Source organism: Hipposideros armiger, unplaced genomic scaffold (genome assembly GCF_001890085.2).
Source record: "Hipposideros armiger isolate ML-2016 unplaced genomic scaffold, ASM189008v1 scaffold_541, whole genome shotgun sequence".
Taxonomy (NCBI): Eukaryota; Metazoa; Chordata; class Mammalia; order Chiroptera; family Hipposideridae; genus Hipposideros; species Hipposideros armiger.
Window position 1 is genome coordinate 913,009 of NW_017731891.1, and position 22,606 is coordinate 935,614.

General features: G+C 36.6%; 2 protein-coding genes across 3 annotated transcripts in view; one reads left to right on the plus strand and one right to left on the minus strand.

Moving 5' to 3' along the window:
- The window catches only part of ALG11 (ALG11 alpha-1,2-mannosyltransferase), a 13,753-nt gene extending 1,944 nt beyond the window's left edge, over window positions 1-11,809 (plus strand). Inside the window, exons 2-5 of one of the 2 annotated variants that reach the window (XR_002126911.1) lie at window positions 3,319-3,549; window positions 5,128-6,059; window positions 7,058-7,214; window positions 8,714-8,802. Coding sequence is in view for 1 of the 2 variants with exons in the window: in XM_019668895.1 (XP_019524440.1) it covers window positions 3,319-3,549; window positions 5,128-6,059; window positions 8,714-8,985 (1,435 nt within the window). In the remaining variant the exon portion in view is untranslated. Of the gene's footprint in view, window positions 1-3,318; window positions 3,550-5,127; window positions 6,060-7,057; window positions 7,215-8,713 lie in introns of both variants that reach the window. The other variant, XM_019668895.1, reaches the window with a different exon arrangement.
- A 204-nt stretch (window positions 11,810-12,013) lies between these two features.
- NEK5 (NIMA related kinase 5) overlaps window positions 12,014-22,606 on the minus strand; it is an 87,703-nt gene continuing 77,110 nt past the window's right edge. Inside the window, exons 22-24 of the mRNA XM_019668894.1 lie at window positions 21,806-21,917; window positions 12,689-12,859; window positions 12,014-12,266 (exon numbers count right to left, since the gene is read on the minus strand). Of these exons, the coding sequence (XP_019524439.1) occupies window positions 12,718-12,859; window positions 21,806-21,917 (254 nt within the window). The 3' untranslated portion in view covers window positions 12,014-12,266; window positions 12,689-12,717. The remainder of the gene's footprint in view (window positions 12,267-12,688; window positions 12,860-21,805; window positions 21,918-22,606) is intronic.

Genomic DNA, 22,606 nt, shown 5'->3' on the forward strand with positions numbered 1-22,606 from the left:
ATGGACCTGCTTCACATGCTTGGGACTTGCTACTGTGGACTTGTAGACAGTTTCTATTTGCCTCAGTTTAACCTTGCCTAGCTATATCATTGGTTTATATTGAGTATACCATAGCTTGTTGCTGAGGAGAAATTGTTTCTCCTCAGCCCATGAGTTTTAGCTTTAGGGAATTGCTTCCTACAATGAAAAAGTCGCTTCCCCTTAAAAACCTTGTATATCCAATAAACAAGGTCTTAGTCTGTTACCAGGAGGCTGAGGCCTTCTGTCCCCAGCTTTTGTCTCTATTCTCTTTATTTCTCATCTCCCACCCAATCCTCTCAGGTACCCTTTTGGTGAGCTCCTGGCTGATGAGTCAGGAGTGCTCGGTGAGCGAGCTGGTCTCGTTCAAGTAAGTCTTTCAAGGTCAAAAATTTTTTTTATAATAATGTTAAGATAACATTTACTTTTTTCATTGTATTGACATTTGCACCGATAGTGGAACAGTAACAGTGGATACAACTGCCACTTGGTATGAACCAAGACAGTGACATCAAAGTGTACTTGGAGTCACTGTTTTTCACCACCATGCACTTGCTAAAGCCAGTTTTACTTAAGAATGTCCTTAATGAAACAGTAAAAATTATTTATTTTGTTAAATCTCAACCCTGAGAATGTATCTTTTTAATATTCTATGAACGAGATGGGGGGAATGCATAAAGCACTTCTCCATAGTAAAGTATCATGGTTATCTCAGGGAAAAGCTCTTATATCATTGCTAAGTTGCAGGCTGACACTTTTTTTTTTTTTATTTTTATGGGACGTCATTTCTACTTAAAGCACAACTGACAGATAAACTATGGTTCTTCTGATTTAGGTATTCGGTAGACATTTTCTTGAAAATTAATAAAGTTCAAAGAAAAATGACAGAATAATAAAGTTTGAGCTTTCAAATGAAAATTTGAATTTTAGGAAACTTGTATTGACTGTTCTGAGCTTGACCACTTTCCAATACTTAAAAGATTTCCCTGATGAGATGGGTAGTGATATTAATAAATGTGGTTTTTGGATATTGCACAATGAAATGTGTCAACATTTGAAAAGCCTGCATAAGTCATGAACCCATATTTTCCAAATAATCAAGTCATGATGTTACAAAATCATTTATAGGTAAGTGATTCATTCCACTGCAATATAGACCAATAGATTACAACGTAACTAAGTATGAAAAGGTCTTTGATAGGGGTTTCCTATACCATGTTGCAATTGACCATTAAGAAATTGTCATTTGTCTAATTTGGTATAGTATCATAAAAAAAATCCATAACTATCTGAAAGGGCTATTAAAATATACTCCTCCATTTTCCTAGTATATATCTGAATGAGTCTGGATTTTCTTCATATTAGGCACAGTATTATAAGTACTAAGTTAGATACCAACTATGAGATTGGACAATTAAGTTCACAAACTCCTCCTAGAAAAAGTGCTACATACCTCATTGCTGAATATCACTACAGTCATCTTCGAAGTACTCCCCTTGGGAAGCTATGCACCAACACCAGCACCTACCTAGTCCACCCTTCAAAGCAATTTTGAAACTTTTTCTGGAATGGCCATCAAAGCTGTGGTCTATTACCCTTGATATCCTGAATGTCATCAAAATGTATTCCTTTCAATATTGCCTTTATCTTTAGGTAAAGAAGTCATTGGGGGCCAGATCAGGTGAGTAGGGAGGGTATTCCAATACATTTATGTGTTTACTGGCTAAAAACTCCCTCACGACAGTGCCGTGTGAGTTGGTGCATTGTCGTGATGCAAGAGCCATGAAATGTTGGCGAAAAATCCAGGTCATCTAACTTTTTCACGCAGCCTTTTCAGCACTTTCAAATAGTAAACTTGGTTAATTGTTTGTCCAGTTGGTACAAATTCATAATGAATAATCCCTCTGATATCAAAAAGGTTAGCAACATCTTTGCAACACGTTCGCAAACTTAATTGTCTGACCTCATATATTGGCCAACCCTAACTAAGAGAAATACATAATTTGAGAATTTATTTTAACATAATTTAAGAGACATCTGAGGAGGTAATATAATTTTGCATTCAGTCAGTATATATTTATTGGATGCCTTCTCTTTGCCAGGTTATGGTGGACATTGAGATATGGTGGTGAACAAGCCTGGGTTCTTGCCTTTGCAGAGCTTCAGTTGACCTGGCAATAATAGAGAACCTTTTAGCAATGAATGTGAGAGTGAGTTTTCTAATGTGCATGAAGTAGAACATTAGTGGATTTTTGGCAACTCATTCAGAGGCAGAAAGGGGAAAGCAGTGATTTTAGAGTCGTACACATCAAATGCAGAACTCAAACAGAAATGGAGACATCCAAATTCCATTCCTCTTACCCCAGAAATTGTGCTACTTGAGGTGAAGTGAGAATAAAAATAATTACTATCTCAACAAACTTTTTTTAAAGATTTTTTTTTCGGAATTGGGGGAGGGAACAGCATTGGTGAATCGGGGAAGGGGAACAGACAAATTGTTGTCCTTTGGTTCCTTAGTCTAGTTATGGAGGACTTCGATTCACTGGCCCATGTTGGTATTGTGATCATTGCGCTCTTCCCAGGTGAGGCAGCCACTTGCAGTGGCTCACGGCGGCTCACGCTGTGTGCCGGTTACTCAGGTAGCTTACAGCAGCCCCTGCTGCAGCCTACGCCCTCGCTGGCGACTCACGGCAGCCCAGCTCCAGGTCAAGCTGTTGTTCACCATCTTAGCTGTAGAGGGCACAGTGTCTCTGGCCCATGTGGGATCCGAACCAGCGGCCCCGCTGCTCAGAGCTTGCGCTCCCAAGCCAACTCTTAACCAACGAGCCACACGGCTGGCCCTCTCATCAAACTTTTAACTCATAGAATATTGATCATTCAAGAAGACATTTCTTTGGGTTACATATTGCCATTTTGAGGATTAGGTGCCATTGCTAATACATGTCTAGTTGAGATTAATAATTAAATTTATTTTAATCCCTTAACACATATACTGAATTAGGAGAAAGGTGGCTGGCTCAATGTTTATTTTTACTGCTGATTAAAAAGAAAAAATACATTACATTGCCAATGTGCTATGGAGACTGGAAGTAAAGGGGACTTACACTTTAATCATTGGATATTTTGTAGCATTAGAATTTTAATAGTTGAATATTTTGTTAGCAGACTCTCAAAGCTATTAAATTTTTCTCTCTGCTACTAATATATAAAGTAGATATGTGAAAGTAAAGTTTACTTTGTAATCTTATTTTTGTTCAATGGGCATTTATATCTATTTTCACCCTTCCCCTCTTGTTTCAGGTTTTTTTATTCATTATTCTTCCCTGGGTTAATTGTTTGTGGAACTTTATGTTTGTGTTTGATCATTGTCCTTTGGGGAATCAGAGTGCTGCTACAGAGAAAGAAAAACTCAGCATCAACTGGAAAAAATGGGAAAAATCAAATGGTGATTGCATTTTTTCATCCGTACTGCAATGCTGGCGGAGGAGGAGAAAGAGTTTTATGGTGTGCATTAAGGGCCCTGCAGAAAAAGTAGGTATGCAGCTTTCTTAGCTAATTGGCTATATTGTTATCACTTTTTTAAAAAATCATTACTCAGAATTCATCTTTTTCTAGTAATTTATTCATAACCAGGAATTCCTTTTTAAACTATTCTTTAATAAGGAAATACTCATTTCACATGCCAACCTGCCTTACAAGACCCTATTAAGTTTTAATTTCTATGATAAAGAAATGGAAAGGGAAAGTATCTGCCCTTTTATAGCATGATTTAGTGGTAATAAGTAGTCACCTTGGGAGAGTGTGTGGAGAAGAAATTGAATAATAAACATAAATATACCGAGTACTGTGGAGCACTTTAGTCAGTGGTGGCATACCCAAAATTATGTTTATGACGCATCTATTTGATTCTCATTTTGATATCATTATCAGTTGGTTAGTCATAAGTTACCATGTTAGAAAAAGAATATGATGTTATACTTCATTTCGTGTTTTAGGCTTTTTTTCTTCCACCCCTATTTCAAAAATATTTATGATTCCCTTTTAGAAAGGAAAAAGTCAGGCTCTGTAGTAAAATACAGGTTCCATTATTGTTTTATCATATAAGAAAAACTTATCCTTCCATGATTATTCTACTTCCTGGCACACGCCCTCCATTCAGTTCTGAAGCCTTCAGGTAATTCCCTTAGCTCTACATTTCTATATTCTTGGCCCATCCTGGCTTTCATTCACCATCCATGTATTTCTTCTTCCATCTGCCCTAAGTGCCTAAATCCAAAGTATTTTCTTAAATCCCAGCTTAATTCCCACCTTTTTGAAGCCCTCTCTACTTTAATCCATATTGTTCCTTCCTTCTCATAACTCTGTATATTACCTTTGTTTCTGACAAGATTACCTAATTTCTGAGAGCAGTGGTAGTTTCATGATATTTGTACACATACTCCTCAGCAGCTGGTTACTCCTAACTCACCTATAAGAAAAAAAAAATCCAACTCTAGCATGACATAGGAGATGCTTTTTCATCTTGCTCTTTCCACATGTTCTCATCCCTTTCTGCATCTTCAAGTACACTTTGCTCCAGAGTACTGAGCTAAGAGCATCATGCTTTCTCTAGATTCCTTGCTTTTCCATATAATGTTACCTTTTTTCTGAAACGAACTTATTCCCCTCAGTTAATTCCTGCAAAACTTTCCTGACTCAGCATAAGCTACAGGACACTTTTCATTCAGTCTTTAGTGAATCTTGTTTATCAGTGTTTTACTAATATTTCATTACCATTTTTATACTGAGAAAGTTATCAAAATAAAATTTGTGACTATTTCTTGAAAATGAAAACGTCTCATTTATAAATCAGCTTTTGTTGTCTGCTCTGTGCAAAACTCTTAATGGAGGAGATAGCAAAGAACTAGAAGTCTCATTTGAAGGACTAACATTTGAGTTGTAGGGCAGGAAAGAGTGGAGTCAGTAGTCCAAATACAATGAATGAAAAACAGTGGAAAACGTTTTTTAGTCTAAAAGCAAACTTATGATTGTGAGAAAAAAATATCTACAACTTCTTGCTTGATTTGAACCTAAACTAATGAAATTCTTAACGCTTGTATTCTGTTTTAGGTTTCCTGAAGCAGTTTATGTTGTTTATACTGGTGATGTTAATGTCAGCAGTCAAGAAATACTACAAGGTGCTTCCAGAAGATTTAACATCACATTAACTCACCCAGTGAAGTTTGTTTTCTTAAAGAAGCGCTACCTTGTGGAAGATTCCCTCTATCCTCACTTCACACTGCTGGGCCAAAGTCTAGGATCCATTTTTCTGGGCTGGGAAGCTCTGATGCAGTGTGTTCCCAATGTTTACATCGATTCAATGGGCTACGCTTTCACACTCCCTCTGTTTAAGTATTTAGGCGGTTGCCGAGTTGGAAGCTATGTTCATTATCCCACTATCAGCACTGACATGCTCTCTGTGGTGAAGAATCAAAATGTTGGATTTAATAATGCAGACTTCATTACTAGGAATCCTATTCTCAGCAAAGTAAAGCTCATCTACTACTATTTATTTGCTTTTGTTTATGGACTTGTTGGTTCTTGCAGTGATGTAGTGATGGTCAATTCTTCTTGGACTCTAAACCATATTCTCTCACTGTGGAAGGTCGGGCATTGCACTAACATTGTTTATCCACCTTGTGACGTACAGACCTTTCTGGACATTCCCTTACACAAGGAAAAAATAACCCCAGGACACTTACTGGTGTCTATTGGCCAGTTTAGGCCTGAAAAGAATCATTCTTTGCAGATCAGAGCCTTTGCTAAATTGCTGAATAAGTTGGAGACTGAGTCACTTCCTTCACTTAAACTTGTCCTCATTGGAGGCTGTCGTAACCAAAATGATGAACATCGGGTAAACGAACTGAGAAGGCTTTCTGAGGATCTAGGAATTCAAGAAGATGTGGAATTTAAAATAAATATTCCATTTGATGAATTAAAGAATTACTTGTCTGAAGCAACAATTGGTCTGCATACCATGTGGAACGAGCATTTTGGGATTGGTGAGTTTGTCCTTTAACTTGTTAGGTACAATGACATAATACATTTTAGGTTGTTTTGATAAAATGGTAATACTTTGGAAGTTCTCATCAAGTCCTAATTCTCTTCCCCCAGTTTACCAAGTGTGCTTTCCTGATTTGAGACCATGTAAGGCATAATAATTTATAGTGATAATAGCTAATATTTATTGATCACTTACTGTGGGGGGGGTCTCTGTTGAGGTCTTTACAAGTATTATCTGATTTAATCCTCTCTAAAACCCTAGTAGTTAGGTATTATTATTTCTACTTTATAAATAAACTCAGACACAGAGGTTTAGAACTTGCCCAAATTCAATCACATAGTAAGAGTCTAACCCAGATAGCCCTGCTCTTCACCACCACATTTTCTCTTCCCACCTACCTCCATTCACCTCCTGGTGCAGATTCCTGGGCTCACCCCTAATGCCCCTGAGGGACTAAGATCTCTGGGGCCCAGGTCGAGGCTTTTCAGTAAAGCTCCTTCGGTGATTCTGTTGTGCACCAAAAGCTGAGAACCAGTGTCTCCAGGTAGGCTTCTCACAAAATTCTTTGGGTTCTTTTATTGATTCTGCAGTCGTTATTGGAATGGCGTCTCCTTTTCTTTCTGCCAAATCCGGTCCTAAGCATTTCACTTAAATCTCCTTACCCCTTTTAATTTAGCCATATTTATTCCAGCATAGAGTGTCTCTCTACTCTGGCCTCCTGTTGTGCACACATTTTGGTATAAAATCAAGTACTGCTTTTTGTCTAAGTTGGCTCAACATACATTTCTCAAGTAACTACTTTGTGCTTCATACTGCTAAGTGTTAGGGGGAAATAGAAAAACATAAAAGTGAAGTCTCCTTGCTAAGGCTACAGTTTCTCTGACACTCTTCTGTCCATACTTTGTAGCGCAGTACTCTAAGCTCAGACAGGACAGCAGCCACTTGTTGATCCATAGCTTCTGCGTAGAGCCTGACTCCCCATGCTTCCTTCCACAGATGCATCCTGAGCCTTTACCGTGCCAGGCGCTGGAGGGGTGCTAGGAATGACTGTGGAGCAAGACCTGCTCTTCCAGCTCTCTGGGTGACACAGACAAGTTCACCAGGCAGTAACTGTACAGGGTGCTGAGTACTATGCTGGGGCCAGTGCAGGGAGGTATGAAAGCACCTAGGAGAAGCACCTAACACAGACTCGTGGGGTCGGGAAACAGTGGCCCAGGAAACAATGTGACAAGTAAACTGGGACCTGACCGGTTATTAGAAGTTAGCCAAGCAAAAGAAGGGAGAGGATCCAGCAGAGGGTACAGCTGTGACGGGCGTTACCAGACATTTTCAAAGAACTGAGTTCAGTTTGGCTGGAGCATGGAGGAGGAACAGCAAGACAGTGGGGAGGTGACCTGCACCAGGTCACATAGGTGAGCAAGAGGAGTTAGTGAATGCAAACAACAGTTTCCCTAAGTTGATCTGTGAAAGGGAGATGAAAGAAAAGATAGTAGTTAGGGGAGGACTTGTGACCTGAAGAGGAGAGAGAGAGAGAGAGAGAGAGAGAGAGTGTGTGAGTGTGTGTGTGTGTGTTTGTGTGTGTGTATGCACACACACATGCTTTGATTTAACAGGGTAAAAAGGGAGAGGTGGAAAATCCTGGAGGGAGGGGATAAAATTGATTAGATTGAGGTCTCTGAGAAAGTATAAAGGAATGGTATCCAGTCTTGAACATAATATTATGTTATAATTCATATTTTTTAAATAAGAATTCAAATTACAACATTAGCAGAAAATTCTGTTCTGTAGAGATTTCACCAGTGTTGAAGAAACAGTTGTACTGATTTCCCTTCTCCTATGCATCTAGGATATCAGTTCTGCACCACCCTTTGGAGAAGAGAGCAATCAACTAAATCATTTTCTGAAGAGCTTAATTCTCCCTAGCAACATGGTTAAGAAAGGCTGACTAGAGTAATTTACATCCTCATCTATGTCATTTAGCAGAAACTAACCAAACTTTCATTTAGTTCACTGCTATTGGGCACCCAGTAGTCTCAAATTTGCCAGAAATCCAGGCAGTAACGTAAGCATCAGCAATAGTATGCCTCACTAAGGTGGCTTACTCTTTTCCTTTGAACTCTTAAAATTTTGTTTTTTTTTTTTTTTTTTTTTTTTTTTTTTTTTTTTAGTTGAGCCATCCTGCCACCTCAGTTGGCAGCTCAGCGGCAGCTCAGCTCGGGCTGGGACTTGAACCACTGTTGCTCAGAGCTCGCACTCTTGAGTGAGCTCTTAACCAACTGAGCCACTCGGCCAGCCCAGCTTTTGATATCTTTTTACTTTTTCTCTCAATATCTATTAATTACCATCTTGCTAACATTCTCTAGTCTTCTACTTTGTGTAATTATTTGTAGTATATCTCTTTTGTATACACTGTTCTTCCATCTACCAATCTCTTTAAGAACAAAGCAGCATTATTATAAAGGTTTGAAAACTAAAAACCTTAAAATTATTATTTTTTTTGCACCATGGAAGTTAAATGAGCAAATTTATAGGAATACAGATACTTAATTAAATTTCCTATGAGTCTCTTAAAATTTGTAAAGGTTTCTGCTCATTCTTGTTCTTATGAATACATCTTGTTCTTATGACTGCATGGTTTTGTTTCTTCCTCAGGAATTGTTGAGTGTATGGCAGCTGGCACAGTTATCCTTGCACATAATTCAGGGGGCCCGAAGCTTGACATCGTCGTCCCTCACGAAGGAGAGGTAACTGGATTTCTGGCTGACAGTGAAGAAGGCTATGCTGAGACTATGGCCCATATTCTTTCCATGTCTGCAGAAAAGAGACTCCAAATCAGAAACAGCGCTCGGGCATCTGTCAGCCGATTCTCTGATCAGGAGTTTGAAGTGACATTCCTGTTATCTGTTGAGAAGTTATTTAAATAATGCCATCTCTGTACAAATTAGAGATATTTTATATAAAATGGCCAAATACCTTCCTATGTTAAGATTTTTTCTAAACTCATTCCCTGTTGTATAATAATAAAGTCAGCCTAAGCAGTGCTCTCAGCAGTGTGTGTGTAAGCAAGGTATTTATGTCAATGAACAAAGGCAGAACTACCTAAATGGAAAACATAAACTTATATAGTTTAAATGTAAAAATTTTAGATTAGTGTTTGGTCTCAAATTCTGAAAAATATAGATATGAAAGAAAAAAAATGAACAATCTTAATTTCGGTGTATTCCTATCAACAATTTTCAAATCCTATTTGTCAAATCACTTTACTGTAGTAACCAGGAAAGAATTTCCTTTTAGGAAAAAAAGGAAATGTTGAAAGAAAAATGGGTGACAGATAATTGATCGGTCCTTTAGAATTGTTTTGACATTTTTAGAACACTGAAAAATTCTGGTACATTTACATTTTAAATGATATTGTAGATGACCTTTTTGAATATGATTTTCTTAAAAGAAAAGAGAAACTTTAAGCAGACTTAATCACATTCTAAAAGCATGTAGTCAAAAGACGAACCGACGGTGACTGCTCTGGGTGTGAGTAGGCATGTAGCAGCCAAGGCACTCCTGGTCATCTTTTCCATAACGAGGTACTTGTGAAAATAGTTTTTGTTTAGTGCTGTCAGTACGTTTGTATGGGGCTCTCATTACGACTTAACATTCCACAATTCAGAGGTGGGAAGTCAGCTTTAAGTCATCAGGGTGGCAGAGTAAGAACATCTGTTGTTTTTCTGATCGTGATGACATAATATACAGATCCATGCACAAGCTCTGTGGGAGCATCACACATTATAAGACAACATGGTGGTGTTTTGAAGAAAGCATTGGCCTAGCAGAATACCTGGGCCTGACATCAGCTTCTTCATTTACAAGCATCTGACCTTTTGTCACTAAAAGCTTTTTCCTTCATCTTTCTGAGTTTCAGATTCATCCTCTATAATCTGGACATAGTAATGCCTGTCCTCACTGGCTTTTGGAGTTCTCATACTAACATGGAAAGTATATGGAAGTACTTTGAAAATTATAAAAGTTACTTTTATGGTAACAGTATATGTAAACGTCTTCTGTAATCGAATCTTTATCAGTGCATTACAACCCTATGTAGATTCTTGGTTACTAAGCCAGTAGCTAGGAACCAGTATAATTTAACAGGACTTTAATCCTGAATCACTAGCATGGAAAAGTGAATTTATGCATATGCAGATATGGCTATGGAGACCTACAACTTTTGGCATACATAGTCAATTCCTTCTAACTCAATGAATTGACCTCCTTCCCAATCTGATACATTTTTGTGTTGGGGCCTGTTAAAGAGGTATGTTTTTCCTTTTCAATCTCCTCTCATCCATTCATCCATCTAGCCAGCTTCATTATCTACTCCCAATTACATTGTTGATTTATCTGCAGGCTGTCTACTGTCATCAGATCAAAAAGCAGCAAAACAGAGTCCCAGGATGTTCTGATACACCCACCAACACAGCTTTGTATCGGAGATCATTCAATTTAGAAAGAAAGACTGGTGGAAATTGGAGATGGAAGGAATGCTACAAATTCTATAGTCCAGTTTTATTCTCAACTTTACAGAAAAGAACAGTTTAAAGAACTTAGACTCCTTCAGTATCACAAAGCTGTTGAAGGACACAATCTGTATTATAACCTTGGTGTTCTGACTCCAGCCCTGTGCTTTTCCTTAATCTTACAGCTAGTCTTTGAGGTAGGATTTACACCATTGTCCACGTAGCCTGTCCTACCTAAAGAAAGTCATGGGACCCAAGATAAAGAAATTGAAATGGAGCAGAAGTAGAGGATGTAGTAAGAAAGAAAGGATTCTGAAAGTCCATAAAACATTTAAGCTGTTTCTTCAAAATAATTTTCATTTATCACAAACATCTCATTGGAAAGTGTAATTTGCATATATGTTTACTTTTACTGTTCCTAATGTATTATAATATATGTTTTTGTTTTTCTGAGTGATAGCCATGAAAAGTGTTAAAATAATATGTCAGCAACAATCTGGAGAAATGCTGTGATTATTAATTCCTAATGTTGCTTTTGAGTGTCCACAGCAGTAGTACATTTCCATTCTTTTTCCAGTCATGCATGTTTTTTGTATAGCAATCTATCTGTATCTAAACATGATTTAGATTTAAGATACAAAATCATTATTTGTATCTAAATATGATCTAAAGAAATGATTTTCATTACCTTGGATACTTTTCACAGTATGGTGCCTTTATACCCCTCATGTAGTCTCCCAATTGTGAATTTATTATCTACTACCAATATTTCAAGCTTCACATGCCAAGACATTTTTTTAAAAGAAAAACAATTTTGAAACACAACAAAATCTTCTTGCTTTTCATGCCCAAGAAGAATAAATAGGTTTTCTTGGTTCAACACTATATCAATGTGCAAATTTTGTTTTATTTTTATTATAGAGCAGATAATTTCATTCAGAATTCTATCACTTAGAAGTAGAACAACCCTGTCCTTCATAGTAGCAGATAAATCAGCAATATCTATTAAGATCCAGGCACATGTTCAACAGTGGGATTGTTATAATCAATACACAAAAAGCCTAGTTTCCTGACTCAAAGAGCTTACAGTCTTAATAAGGAAATTGTATTATCATTTATTCATTTAAGAAACATTTCTGGCACTGTGTTAAGCATTACATATAAAAAGACCATCATAAGAGTTTATAACCTATACATTTGAAACTACCAGAAAATAATTCAATAAAACATAATAAGGTGATTATTTGGCATATAATTAATGACGCCTTGTTCCTCATTCAATTGCCTTACTCCCAGGTCAACATCAAATAATTTCGGTATAACTTAAGAAATTTCAAAATCACGGTTTTATAAAATGGCAGATTCATTATTTTAAATGAATGAATTTGTATTAGTTTTCTATTAACAAATTACCACAAAGTTAAAACAACACAAATTTATTGTCTTGGAGTTCTGTAGGTCAGAAGTCTAAAATGGATTTCACTAGGCTAAACCGAGGTGTCAGCAGGGCTCTGGAGGGAAATACTTTCCCTCGCCTTTCCCAGCTTCTAGAGGGTACCAGCATTCCTTGGGTTTTGGCTCTTCCCTTCATCTTCAAAGTCGGAAGCATCAGGCGAGCTCCTTCTCACACTGTCATCTCTCTGATTCTTCTGCCTCCCTCTTCCACTTTTAAAGACTCGTGATTCCATTGGGCCCACCTGGATAATGGAAGCTAACTTCCCTACTTTAAGGTCAACTGATTAGCAACCTTAACTCCAACTGCAACTTTAATTCTGCTTTGCCATGTAACATAACACATTCACATTTGAGGAGGGGGAACCACTTTACTCCACCTACAACATATATTGCCTGAAAGATTTCTTAATAAAAATGTTAAAGTAAAAATATTACTTTCTACACTCAAGTTATATTGTCTAAATTTAGTGAGTAAAATTAGTAAGTCCTTGTGATTACTGGAAAAGCCTTATAAATACATGAATATTTATGACATACCCAAACAGATACTATACTTAATAGATACTAGCTTATTGCTTAAAAAAAAAATAGTACAATAATCACAGTTGGTCTTGATCAACAATAAAAATTTTGTCATTAGATGGAGTATAAATGTTCTCCAAACCTTCATTTAACTCTGTATATTTCTGCGTTTTATCTGCTTTCTTCTAACGTTTCAGTGTCTTTAGAGGAACCGGAAGCCTCTTCTCTTTTCTCCTCCTCTCTGGAAGTAGTGAGTTTTTCCAGGGATTCCACCACTTCGTTTCTTAACTCATCTTCAGATTCTTCAAAATTTCTGAAATAATAAACAGTAAAAGTCAATTTCATAATAGCAAAACACTGAAGAGTAAATAGGAAAATCAGTTTCCCTTCTCATGCCTCACCCTCACTTGAGCACTATGAAACTGCATTCTCACCTAGATCATAAATGATCATACCAGTCTGGTTTTTCAAAGAATGATAACTTAGGTTGGGAGAATCAATGTTATGTTTAGTTGGACTTTTGTTGAACAACCTTTATTACATTTATTAATACCCATCTACTCTTATGTTTAAAAGGAGAAGAGGGAAGAGGGGAAAAAAGAAAAAGGAATATGCCATATATATTGAGCCCTTCCTATATGTCAGACACTGCCTTAGAGCACTTTACACATACTATATTTCATCTAATACTAACAAAACTTGAGGTAGACATTATCATCAATTTATAAAGAATCTGGGCTCAGGAAGATTGAAAAAAACATGCTCAAGGTCTCACATTTACTAATTAGAAGGAAGAGGAATTGAAATTGTGTCTAAGACTGCAACACTGATACATTTAGAAGAGAAGAAGGCACAAGGCCAAGAAAACCATCTCAAAGATCACTAACATTTCAGTGGCAAGTGAAAGTGACTGAAGAGCTGGTAAGAGCCAAGCATGTTTATCATGGACATCAAGGGAGCTGAAAATATCCACAAAGAGGGAACAGCCAAAAGATGGTGAACGGCAGCTCGACCTGGGACTGGGCTGCCGTGGGTCGCCAGCGACGGCATAGGCTGCAGTCCCCTGCTGCAGTGGGTTGCCATGGTCTACCATATGTAGCCAGCAGTCAGCGTGAGCGGCCAGCAGCCGCCGTGAGCAGCCGTCCAGAAGCCGGCGACTGATCTGCCTCACCCGGGAAGAGCTCAATGAAGGTGCCAGCTTGGGCCAGTGAAGCAATGTCCTCCACAACTAGGCTGAAGAACAAAACGACAGCAACTTGTCTGTTCCTCTTCCCCCAATTCCCCAACGCTGTTCCCCTCCCCCAATTCCCCAATAAAATCTTCAAAAAAAAAAAAAAAGAGGGAACAGCCAAATAAGATGAGGCCTGAGAAATGACAATCAGACTTGGCAATTTCAAGGTAATATATGACCTTTTGGAGAGTATTTCAGAGTGCTATGTGGCAGAAGCCATCACAGTGGCTCAAGAAAGCAGTGCGAGGTAAGAAAGTGGTGACAATGAGCTTAAATTCCTCTGAGGGGAGTCCAGCTCTGAAAGGACAGTATTATCTCAAGAACATGGGAGTAATGGTTTTGTTTGTTTGTTTTTCAAGATGAGAGAAATTTGGGCATGTTTATATGTTGAGAGAAAGTAGGTAATAGGTAATAGAGAGACACTGAAAATATAGAAAAAAAGCAGATCAATTGCTAGGAACAAGATCACAGAAAAAAAAAGGCTAGGATTTACAGCAGAAAGGGAGACAATTTTTCATCTAAGCAGGAAGATAGGGAGAGAGAAGGAGATAAGGACCCATGTGGACTTAGACACATTATGGAACTAGAAAACCATTAGATGATGCCACCTACAAGCCACACGCTGTCTCTGTTAAGTAGGAGGCACAGTCACATGATGACAGCAGGGTCGATGGGGGTTAGTGTGCAGGGCTGAGGGTTTGCAAGGAAACTGACCAGTCATTGGATTACTAGATATCACACAGGCCCCCACTGAAACTAGAGATCATAAATTTAGGGTGGACTACAAATTACAGCCATCATTTGTTAAGCTATCGTTATTGAGGTATGTTCTTCCACAAGATCTTCCGTTTGTCCTCATTTCTCTACAACTTAAACATGATGTGTCTAGGTGTGAATTTCTTTTCATTGTTTCTGCTTGGTTGTTGTTTTATTTCCCAGATATGATTTATGCCTTTCAATAATTATAAAAAGTCCACAGCTATAATTGTTTTGAATATTGCTTTCCCCCTACTCTCTCCTGCAATTATTTTTGGATATATATTGGACCTTCCTGCCTCTTAACACCTCTTTCACATTTTCTACACTTTTTTCCTCAGATATATCTTCCAATTACTAATTCCTTCATTAACGGTACCTATTCTGTTTTTTACACTGTCAGTGGAATTTTAATTTCTATCGGTAGATTTTTTTCACTTCCAAAAGTTCTATTTGGTTTGTTATCAAATCTTCCTACTCTTTTTTTGATGGGTCTGCTTTTCTCTCATGTTTTGAGTCCTTATTTTAATTAAATAATTTTAAATATACAATATTAATTATACAAATATTAGCATTTGTAAATAATTATATTATCTGAAGTTCTTTATGGTCTAACTCAGCTATTTGTTGTGTTTGCTATCTCTCATAGTGGATTGTGTTTTTAAATTTTTAATTGTGAGTCACCTTCAGTAGTACTTTAGTGAGAAAACTTGATGTCATCTGGATTGAAGTTATAGCTCCCCAGCGTGTTTTATATATTTTTCTTCTAGTGATCCCAGAGTATTATCCCTTACTGTGAATTTTAATGTTAACTTCTCAATGTACATGTTTCCAGACTATCCAGGTATTGTAAATTCAAACTCCAAATCTGAGTGAATGCAAATCCATGGTTATAAATTTCTCAGGAAGAATTTTTCCCCCAGAGACTGGACCAACACAGACAAGCCACATTACTGGATTTGTTTTCTAGACCACCTTTGTACTGATGTGTAGCCCTTCAAAGGTTCCAGCTAACAAGAATGGAGGAGAACCCATTGAAGAAAACAAAAACCTACTAGGTATATAGGATGTACACAGAGACAGGAAGGGAAGGAAGAAAATTTAAAAAGGAAAAAAAATAAAAACCCTCCAAAACAAAATGAGCCCGCGAACTAGAATCCCATAATACATGAATAAAATCTAACGGTAATAAAGATGGGCATGAACAACAAAAAAATTAGAACATGAACTGACTCCAGGTGAAACTATTTTTATAAAGGATTTTTTTTTCATTCTTATTTCCTTGCTTATTTGTTTATTCATTTACAAGCTCCTTGTGTGGAGGGCTGACTTTCAACAGATGGCAGCGAGGGAGGAGGATTTCGATAAAGCTCTTAAAGTAAGTATGCTCAAAGAGATAAACTAAAGCACAGCATCCATTTTAAAATGTTTTTAAAATAAGGAAAATAATTATGCAATAATGAAGCAAGAATACATACAAAAATTATAAATCTTAGAGATGAAATAGATAACTTATATTAATAATAGGGGGCCGGCCGAGTGCCTTAGTTGGTTAAGAGCTCACTCGCTCAAGAGTTTGAGCTCTGAGCAACAGCAGTTGGATGCCCGGCCTAAGCTGAGCTGCCGCTGAGCTGCCAACAGGTGGCAGGATGGCTCAGCTAAAAAAACAAAAAACAAACAAAAAAAACTTAATAGATAAGATTGGAAAACAGTATTAAAAAATTCACCTAAAATGGAATAAAAAGAATAAAAATATGGAAGTTCCATTAGATGTTATTGGGGAGAGATTGAGGAGCTATATCTAATTGGAGGTCCAAAATGGAGGGAATAGGAAAAGCAGTATTTGGAGAAATAATAAGTAAAAATTTTCCAGAACTGAAAAAAGAAGTTCTCAGAATAAGGTGAACCAAGAAGGAAAAAAGACAAATCCAGACCTAGGCATACCACAGTGAAACATAAGAACATAAAGATAAGAAGAAAATTATGAAAGTACTAGAGAGAAAGTTGGCATATTTCTAAAAGAAAAACAATTAGATGACAGCAGATTTCTCATCAACAATAATAGAGACCAGAAGAAAAATAACTGTCAACCTAAAATGGTTTGCCCAGCTACATTACTGCTAAAGATCAAGGTTCAAATAAAACAATTTTAGACATGCAGTCAATAAGAGAGTATGCCAATGTCTGACCTATCTTAAAGAATTATTAAATGATATACATTGACAAGAAGAAAACTGAAACCAGAGGAAAGGATGGACTAGAAAAAAACATGGCAAGTGTAGGAAATGATAAACTATGTTGGCAAACTGAATTAAGTTTGAGATTAAACATATACTTGAAAATGATACAGATTTCTATATTTTAAATATGTATATATTTATCTATTTTTAAAAAGGTAAAATTGGATGAAATTATTTGATGTCTAAAAGTTAGAATGTTCCAAACTTACAAAAAATAATGTGTAGGAGGTGTGGGGGAAGTAAAGAGCAATGTTGATCATTGTTAAAGCTAGATGATGGCTACATGAGGGTTTATTATGTTATTCTCTCTACTTTTACTATGTTTGAAATTTTCCACAATGAAAAAGTTTTTTAAATAAAATTATAACTAAAAAACAATATCAGGATGCCAAGGTTTTAGTGGTTATTTAAACTGTGATTTTCATATTCGGGAGAGAGAAAGGAATACTGAGCAACTTTTGAATCTGTTAGATCAATTTGTAGGTAATGTATAAAAGCTAACTATTAAAAGAATAGAAATATAGTCTGTATCTTAAAAACTAGTATAGAGGAAAAACAGTAATATAGAAAAGTTTGTCAACCTTACAAAAGGCTGGAAAAGAAGAGGGAAAAGGAAATGAGACGTGGAGGTAAAACACAAAATCAAGCTTAAAACTTACAGTGAAGGGCCGGCCGAGTGGCGCGATGGTTAAGAACTGGCTTGGGACGCCAGAGGGTCCCGGTTCGGATCCCACATATGAGGGCCAGTGACACTGCCCTCCACAGCTAAGATACTGACCAACAGCTCAACCTGGAGCTGGGCTGCCGTGAGTCGCCCAGCGACGGCGTAGGCTGCAGCCCCTGCTGCAGTGGGTTGCCATGGACTACTGTGTGTAGCCAGCAGCCAGCGTGAGCGGCCAGCAGCCGCAGTGAGCGGCCATCCAGAAGCCGGCGACTGATCTGCCTCGCCAGGGAAGAACGCAATGATGGTGCCAACTTGGGCCAGTGAAGCAACGTCCTCCACAACTAGACTGAAGAACAAAACAACAGCAACTTGTCTGTTCCCATCCCCCCAATAAAAAAATATTAACAAAAAAAAATCTTATAGTGAAGCCCAAATATGTTGATAATTATAATTAATTTCATTCAATTAAACTAATTAAAGACAGAATTATCACATGACAAGGAGCATATCAATCAGCTACAAGTACTTTGTAAGAAACACATTATAGGGTGGGCAGTTAGCTCAGTTGGTTAGAGCACAGGCTCATAACACCAAGGTTGCCGGTTCTATTCCCATATGGGCCACTGAGCTGTGCCCTCCACAACTAGGTTGAAGCAACTACTTGACTTGGAACTAATGGGTCCTGGAAAAACACACTGTTCCCCAATTAAAAAAAGAAAAGAAAGAAAAAAAATTTTAAAAACACACACACATTATGATGAAACCACACAGAAACGATAAAAATAAAACAATAGAAAAATATGTCATAAAAATACTAAAAAATAAAATAAAATAATTTAAAAATTGAAATAGCAATATCAGTATCAGACAAAATAGAATTTAAGGCAAACAGCATTAATTAGGGACAAAAGTGACAATACATAATGTAAAAAATGCACACTCTATCAAACTGAGCTTCTATATATTTAAAGTACATTGAAAAGGAAACCAGATTTATGAGAAAGCATCAAAACCACAAACATAGTTCAGATTTTACTGTATCTCTGTTCAGATTTTACCATAGTTCAGATTTTACTGGAAGCAAAAAACAAAGGTTATAGAATAATAAACAAAAAAAATTTTTAAGCTTGATATAATAATCATATAGAACATATGTAGCCCCAAAATAGTAAGAACGTGCATTTGTTTTCCAAGTACATATGTTACAGTCATAAAATTGACATTGTACTAAATGGCAATAAGAGTCCCAATACATTTTTTTTAAATCACTAATATTTAGATGATGGTCTCTGTCCAAAATCCAAATAAATTAGAAATCCTGACTTTTAAAAGAACGATTTAAAAACACATTAGTCAGACACTTCAGGCTTGAATCATACTATTAAGAAAATTAATAAGAAAACTCAAGAGAGTGGCAGGACTGGTAGCAAGGATATGTAAACAATGCCTGCAACTCAAAATTACGAAGACACCATACACACCCATTAAATTAGTTAAAAGTTTTTAAACTGACCATACTGGGCGTTGATAAAGATGCAGAGCCACTAGACTATTACACACTGTTCATGGGAATGTAAAATGGCACCACCACTTTGGAAAACAGTTTGGCAATTTCGTAAAAAGTTAAACATTCACCTACCATACAATTTAGTCATTCCATTCCTAGGAATTTACTACTCATGAGAAATGAAAACCTATGGCCACACACAAAGACATTTACATAAATATTCACAACAGCTTTATTTGTAATAGCCCAAAACTAGAAACAACCCAAATGTCCATCAATAGGAGAATGTATAAATCAATTGTGGTACATCCATACAACAGAATACTGCTTAGCAATAAAAAGAATGAACTTTCAATACATGTAACAACTTGGGTGAATCTCAAAATTATTCTCAAACAGTAGGGTTTTTAGGAAGCTTAAGGGGAACATCTTGAGCAAAAGCTCAAGACTGAGTGTGGTTTATCTCAAAAAGATTTGCGGGGTCTGGCTTTTGTCTAATGAAGTGAACCCCAGTAAGATTTGCAAGACTTTACAAGACTTTTGAAAAAATATATATGCAGAAACATAGCAAGGTTGGACCAAGTGGACAGAGACAGTGCTAAATCAGCAGAGGCTGCTGGAATCCAAATTCTCCTGGCAGCAAGCAGGCTGAGAAAATTCTTCCTTCCTTTCTCCCTCCTTCCCTCTCTTCCCACCTTCCTCTCCTTCCCTTCCCTCCCTCCTTCCTCTTTTTCTCTCCCCTACCTTCCTCCCTCCCTCTGTCCCTTTCTTTCCTCCTTTATTTTCTAGACAAGTTGATTCTAATGTTCATATGGAAAAATAAACAAGACTAGACAGGAAAATCCTGAAAAACAGAAATATTTGGGGGAACCAGGCCCCCCAAATAATAATCCATAGTATAAGCACTTATAATACAGTTTATAATACAGTAATCAGACTACAAAGAATAGAAGTAGGATGGAAATACATATAAAAATTCTGTATATCATAAAAGTGGCATTTCAAATTGGTAGCAAAAACAAAGATTTTCAATAAATGGCGCTGGAACAGTAAGGACTTATTTGGGGGAAAAAAATAAAGTTGGAGCCACACTTCGCAGTATAATACAAGTAAAATTTCAGATAAATAAAATATTTAACTAAATAGAAAATTACATTATAAAAGTTCTTTTTAAATCCTGATATCACTTTTTATTTAAAAAAATGATAAATCTAACTAAATAAAAATAATAAATTCCAAAAAAAAAAAGAAAAAAGAAATTCCTACATGGTGCAAGCCACTATAATAAATAAAATCAAAAGGCAAACAAAAAACTGGAGGAAATATTCTTAAATCGTATTACAGATAAAAAACTAATTTTTCTAATATACAAAAAGTTCCCCAAATGAATACAATATTAATAGCCTAAATTTTTAAACAGCTAAGGTCATTTAATAAATTGTTCCCACAGGAGGAAACAAACATGGATCTTAAGCATATGTAAAGACAACCTCACTCATTAAAAAAAAAACAAACAAAACTAATTAAAACTAAACTGCAATGTTTTTTTACTTTTTTATATATTTTTTTAGCCAAGCCATCCTGCCACCTTTTGGCAGCTCAGCGGCAGCTCAGCTCTGGCCGGGAATCGAACCACTGCTGCTCAGAGCTCACACTCTTGAGTGAGCTCTTAACCAACTGAGCCACTCGGCCGGCCTCTGTAATGGTTTTTTAATTATCAATTTTATAATTGACAAGAACAATCTGACAATATCCAATACAAATGTACATATTCTTTGACCCAATACATTGCTGTTCTGGGATTTAAATACACACACACACACACACACACACACACACACACACACACACATATGACTATTTTATATGGCGATAGGTATTCAAGAAACACTGCTAAGGGAAAAAAGAAAGTTTCATGATAGTATGTACACTATGAAACTATTTCTGTAAAAGAGAAATAGAACACATATATACACAAGTTATACATATTTGCTTACATTTTAATGGAATTCCTCAGGAGAAGTATGCACAAAAAGCAGATTAGATTGGTTCCCATTGGGGAGAGGAATTGTATGGCTGAGGTAGAGACAGTAGGAAGACTTCAGAAAGAGTGTACCTTTTAAATTTGGAACGATATGAATATATTACCATATTTTAAAGTAAATTATAATAACATTTTTAAAATTCAAAGGACTCCAAATTTTAAAACTAATAAGAGAATTCAATAAGGTTACAAGATAAAACAGCAATAGTGTTCTATACACCAGCATCAGCCAAGTTGAAAGCACAAGAGAAAAATGACCCTATTAACAATGGCAACAAAAAAACCCAAAAATTAAATGGCACCTATGCCATGAAGAAAACTACAAAAATACTGAAGAATATAAAAACAGACATGACAGATGGAGAGCTGTACTATATTCATGGCTGTCAAGATTTATAATCACAAAGATGTCAATTCTTATTCAAATTAATCAAGAAATGTAATGTCATTCTCATCAAAATCCCAACCAAGTTTTCATGACACTTTACAAGAGAATGTAAAGGTATATATGTTGATAAAGGGAAACAACAGCTAAGATAAGTTTGAAGAAAAAGATGTGGAGACTAGATGAAGGTGTGGGGACTAGCCCTACCAGATATCAAAAGGTATGATAAAGCCACCGTAATCAAGACAGAACACCACTGATGCAGAGATAGATGACAATGCCACTGGAAAAGAATGGAGAGCCCAGAAACAAACCCATGAATATAAAAAAACCTGGTCTCCTCAGGTAGGTTTCTGAGGGTATCTTCTATGTCTCAACAACAGCATTTGAACGTTCTCCTTTCATTTAGGCACCTGGATATGACCTACTTACGTATCATCATCATCAGATCTTGGTTCTAGTTGTTCCTCATCCACCTCAATGCCAGAGGCCATTCCCACCTTCCCCTCATCTTCTTTAGGATGCCATTGTTTCAATGTTGCCACTGTTTAAAAAATGACAGAGAGAGAGATTAAAGATCCAACCTTATACACCTGATGAGGGGTATGTACCAAAAATCTTATAATGAATATCAAACATAATGGTAAAACCTTTGTATCATTTCCACTAAAATGAATATAAGGCAGTGATGACAACTGAAACCCCAACTACTCAACATTGTACTGAAACTAGAAAGCAACACAAGAAAAGGAAGTGAGAGGAATAAGGATAAGTAACGAAGAGACAAAATACTCCCACTTTGAGGGTACATGCTTTGATTGAATAGAAAAATTTTTTAAATCTTGCGTTGGAAAAAATTTTAAATTGCCAACATTATTGGGCCACCCTATACTTCACTGTTTCTATAAAATGAGTATCCAGCTCATTGTTAGGCTTAATCATTACTGTCTGCAGAGAAAACTCAAAGCACATACACACAACTTTATCTGGCAGGGGGGTGGATTTATTGTTGTTATTTAAAATGTAATTTTCTTTCTCTTGGGAAAAAGATCAGACTGAAGATAGTACAATATTTTATTTCTTTATGGCAATGCAGCTTCCCCATGACAACTCTAAGATTCCACTGATTGTAAGATGCATTTTTATTTTATACACCAATAGCAAAGAAAATGTTCCCAATAAAATGACACAATGTTTTCTTACCCTTAGAATTTATAAGTTACAAATATAAAT